This window comes from Caretta caretta, chromosome 6 (assembly GCF_965140235.1).
Source record: "Caretta caretta isolate rCarCar2 chromosome 6, rCarCar1.hap1, whole genome shotgun sequence".
Classification (NCBI taxonomy): Eukaryota; Metazoa; Chordata; order Testudines; family Cheloniidae; genus Caretta; species Caretta caretta.
Genome location: NC_134211.1, coordinates 7,783,166 through 7,787,152, shown reverse-complemented (window position 1 = coordinate 7,787,152; position 3,987 = coordinate 7,783,166). Strand labels below are relative to the sequence as shown.

At 44.1% G+C, this 3,987-nt stretch overlaps 1 protein-coding gene across 1 annotated transcript; it reads right to left on the bottom strand.

The window, feature by feature from the left end:
* Nucleotides 1-496: 496 nt before the first annotated feature.
* On the bottom strand, nt 497-1,435 carry LOC142072311 (olfactory receptor-like protein OLF2). The gene has a single exon (XM_075129005.1). The coding sequence runs from the start codon at nt 1,433-1,435 to the stop codon at nt 497-499; it is 939 nt and encodes a 312-aa protein (XP_074985106.1).
* Nucleotides 1,436-3,987: the final 2,552 nt, after the last annotated feature.

The window sequence follows — 3,987 nt, the reverse complement described above, 5'->3', positions numbered from 1 at the left end:
AAAAGAGATTTATTTGGGGTTTCGATCCCATTGGTAGCTGGTTGTCTGTGTATTGGATACAGGTGTCCTGCTGAGCTGGTTTCAGCCTAGATCTGCACCTTTGGGGGCATCACCCAGAGCCTAGCTCTATGTTGCAGCTGGCGAGTGTGTCTGGCTCAACAAGACAGGGTTCTGGAGGCCCAGGCTGGAAGGGAAAATGGGCTCAGAGGTCATTTCAGCACATGAGGTGACAGTCACAATGAGGGTCTCTGTGACCGACCCTGACACACTATGGACTTGGGTTTCCTTCATTTCCTGTGATGCTTCCCGTGTTTTGTTCACTGATCTCAGTTGGGGACTGCAGACCTTGTTGGAATACAAAAAAAATTAATAATAATAACAATATAATAATGAACAAAACTACCACATGCTCTCCGAAATTATTTTGTAATGAGCTGAGAATTAAATTCACCTGTTTCCACTCCCCAGCACTAAACCAGTCCTGAATTAAACAGATTCAAGAACTGGTTAGGAGTTTATTTATTGCTTTCTTCAGGGCGTCCTTCACCTCCGTGTTCCTCAGGCTGTAGATGAGGGGGTTCAACATGGGGATCACCAGCATGTAAAACACTGAGGCCACTTTGTCTGTATCCATGGAATAGCTGGAGGCGGGACGCAAATACATGAAGAGGAGGGTGCCATAAAACAGGACCACAGTGGTCAAGTGGAAAGTGCAGGTGGAGAAGGCTTTGTGTCGGCCCTCGGCAGAGCAGATCTGCAGGATGGTGGAGGTGATATAGACATAGGAGAGGAAGACAGTCACAAAGCTGATCACTTGAATGCAGCAAATTAAAACAAGCATCACAATCTCATTGATGCGGGTGTCAGAACAGGATAGTGCCAGGAGCGGGGGGACATCACAGAAGAAATTATTGATGATGTTGGAGCTGCAGAATGACAGCCGAAATGTAAAATATGTGTTTAACATTGAATCCACCACCCCCACAGTGTACGCCCCAGCCACCAGCTGTTTACAAAAGTGCCTGGACATGGTGACCGTATAGAGCAGCGGGTTACAGATGGCCACATAACGGTCATACGCCATCACAGCCAGCAAGAGGCACTCAACATCTCCAAAAATAATAGAAAGATAAATTTGCACAGCGCAGGCAGTGAAAGAAATGTTTTTCCTCTTGGCTAAGAAATTCAACAGCATCTTAGGGGAAATTATCGAGGAAAAGCAGAGGTCACAGAAAGACAAATTCCTGAGGAAAAAGTACATGGGCGTGTGGAGTCGGGGATCAATTGTGATTAATAAGATCATCCCCCCATTCCCCACCAGGGTGAAACCATAAATCAGTAGGAAGACCGCAAACAGGGAGATCTGCAGCTCCGGACGATCTGTCAGTCCTGAGAGAATGAACTCAGTCGCCTCCGAGTGATTTCCCTCTTCCATCTCCTCTCAAGAGTGATCAGACAGCTAGAGAGATGTGGGCAGGTAGATAGTGAGGAAAACCTGTCATTTCTCTGTAATGAAGTAAGTTAAGATAAAAGGAGATCAGTTTCTAACGGATATCAGTACCCGCTCTGGGAAGGGCTTAGTCCACAGAGCCAGATGTTCACAGCTGGTCATTCCAGGTGTTCGATATAATGGACACACTGTGCAAATACAATGACAGGCAGGTTAATCATCCTGCCCCCCGCCCCCGCACAAACACTCCTGTTCACTAATCCAAACAGAAAACAATGACCTGTGACCCTGCTGTGAGAGAATCAGTCTGAAGGGATTATTCCTTATCTAAAGAATTGGTGAGAGTAAAGGAGTTTCAATCTTTTGACCATCTTTGGGCAAGGGGAGCTCTGTGGCTTGGTATGTCTGTCTGGGGTAAAGTTGCTTACTGTGCTAATTAAGCATTTTGGCATTTCCTGGAGTATGTATGAAAACCCAGAGGCATCATGGGAAGCACTGGCTTCAGTGACTAGGTAATTGCCTATTTTTTCCAACCCAGGAGGTCATTCCTTTAGCTAAAGGGGTCAGAGTTGGGGCTCAGGCTTTTGGTGCTGGAGGTCTGGAATTCAGTACCTGCTGATCCCCAGGGTGTCTGCGTAATTCAGGACAATAGCACGTACCTGCTGAGAAGAGAGAGAGAGAGCGATGTGCTGGTGTTTCCTCATGGACAGAAAATGCCAGTTTGGAGCATTCGGGAAGTTTTATAGTGAGATGTGTGATCTATGGGACATGATTCCTGAAGCCACTGGGAATACCTGAGCTGAGAAAGACACAAAACCTAATTAATACTTTCAGTGAGCCAAAGCTACACTTGGTTAATTGGTGCCCTGGTGATTAATTTGACCTACTCTTTCTACTGTGTTATTAAATGATGCAATTTCTACCAGAGTTACAGAGTATGAGGTTAGGGGTATATTTTATACTGCTGTTTTCAGTGCAAGCCAGGTACTGTCTAGAGCTGATCCACAAAAAGTTGTTTTTTTTTTTTTTTTTTGTGGAGACCAAAATCTTTTTCGCTAATACCTTAATATTTTGAATCTGAAATACCATGGGGGTGCCTCACATACCGCACACCACCAATCTCTTCCATGGGCCAGACTCCCAGGCTGGACTATATCCCCCAGTATGCATGATGTTCTCTCCTCTTGCTGAACTGCCCTGGAACAACATCTGACTCCCCCAGCCATGGTTTAGGGAGGAGGGGAGTTTGGTATGTTGATAGAAATCTTATAATATCCAAGGAAAAGATTATTTCATGGAAAAAAGAGTTGAATGAAAAATCCAATTTCCCATACAAAAAACTTCTCAAGAAAAATTTTCAAACACCCTTAGCAACAAATTTGGAATCAAAGTAACAGAAAGTCAGATACAGGTGAAACGTACTATAGTAAGGTGTGAGAGTTGTGTTTGTTTCTCTTAAAGTTACCCACCCTCTCTCTCTCTCTATATATATATATGAAAGGAAATAAAGTCACAATTGTTTAAAAACCATTCTTTATTATTTGTTGACAAAACATTGAGAGAAATCAGAAGCTAGATGGGGGAGGGGGATATTGGGTTAGGGGGGTGGAGGAAGAGGGAAGGACAAGTCCAGAAACCAAATCAAAATACAGGATATTCCAGCTTTCTAATGCTTGTGCGATCCTCTGGGGTTGACTGTGTGGGTCCCTGTAGCCTCCCCCCACCTCGTCTTCTTGGGCATCTGGGTGAGGAGGCTATGGAAATGGGGAGGAGGGAGGGCAGTTATTATGGGGCTGTAGCTGATATCTTCCCAGTCATTCCTGGTTTCAGAATCACCTCATTGTCCTGGCCCCAATAGTTGGAATGGAAAACCTGCTAGACATGTAAGAATAATCCAGATTATCTGGCTATTTATAGAGTGCGAATCACCCAAGGTATCCTATGTCCTTCCCTTGCTAGGTTACTCCCCAAAGTAGGAAAGATAGGTTCACTCCTTTTTCTTGATGGAGACCACATGATGACCAGAGGAGCTCAGGAGGAGACCAAAGCATGCTACGGACTTCTGCAGTTCACAAAACTATCCCTCTTCCATCCATATTATCTGCATACAGAGCTCAGCTGTAAGATGCTAAATAAATCTATGAGTCAACCAGAAATAGTCATTCTCTCATCTTAATATTAATAAAATTTTGATAATGCATGTGAAGTTATAAAATGACACTGTATCTTGTTATTAATACATGTTCCAAACTGAGGCTGGCAAACTGGTCTGTCTTAAACAAAGAAATGTGTGTTCTACTTAATTTTGTATCTAAATAGGTGAGGAAAAAGCAGCAGGGAACATCCTTCTACACAGAGTTTTCGTCTTCTGGTAACCAGATGGAACTGTTACTCAAAGGGAGGATAGGACTATAAAAAGAAGGGGCAGACATCCCAAGGAACTGCTCTCTCTCTCTCTCTTGACCCATTGATTCACAGCTTCTGAAGGCATAAAGTAAGCAGCCATTGGACAGGGGGTGTGTCCTGACCTAAGAAAT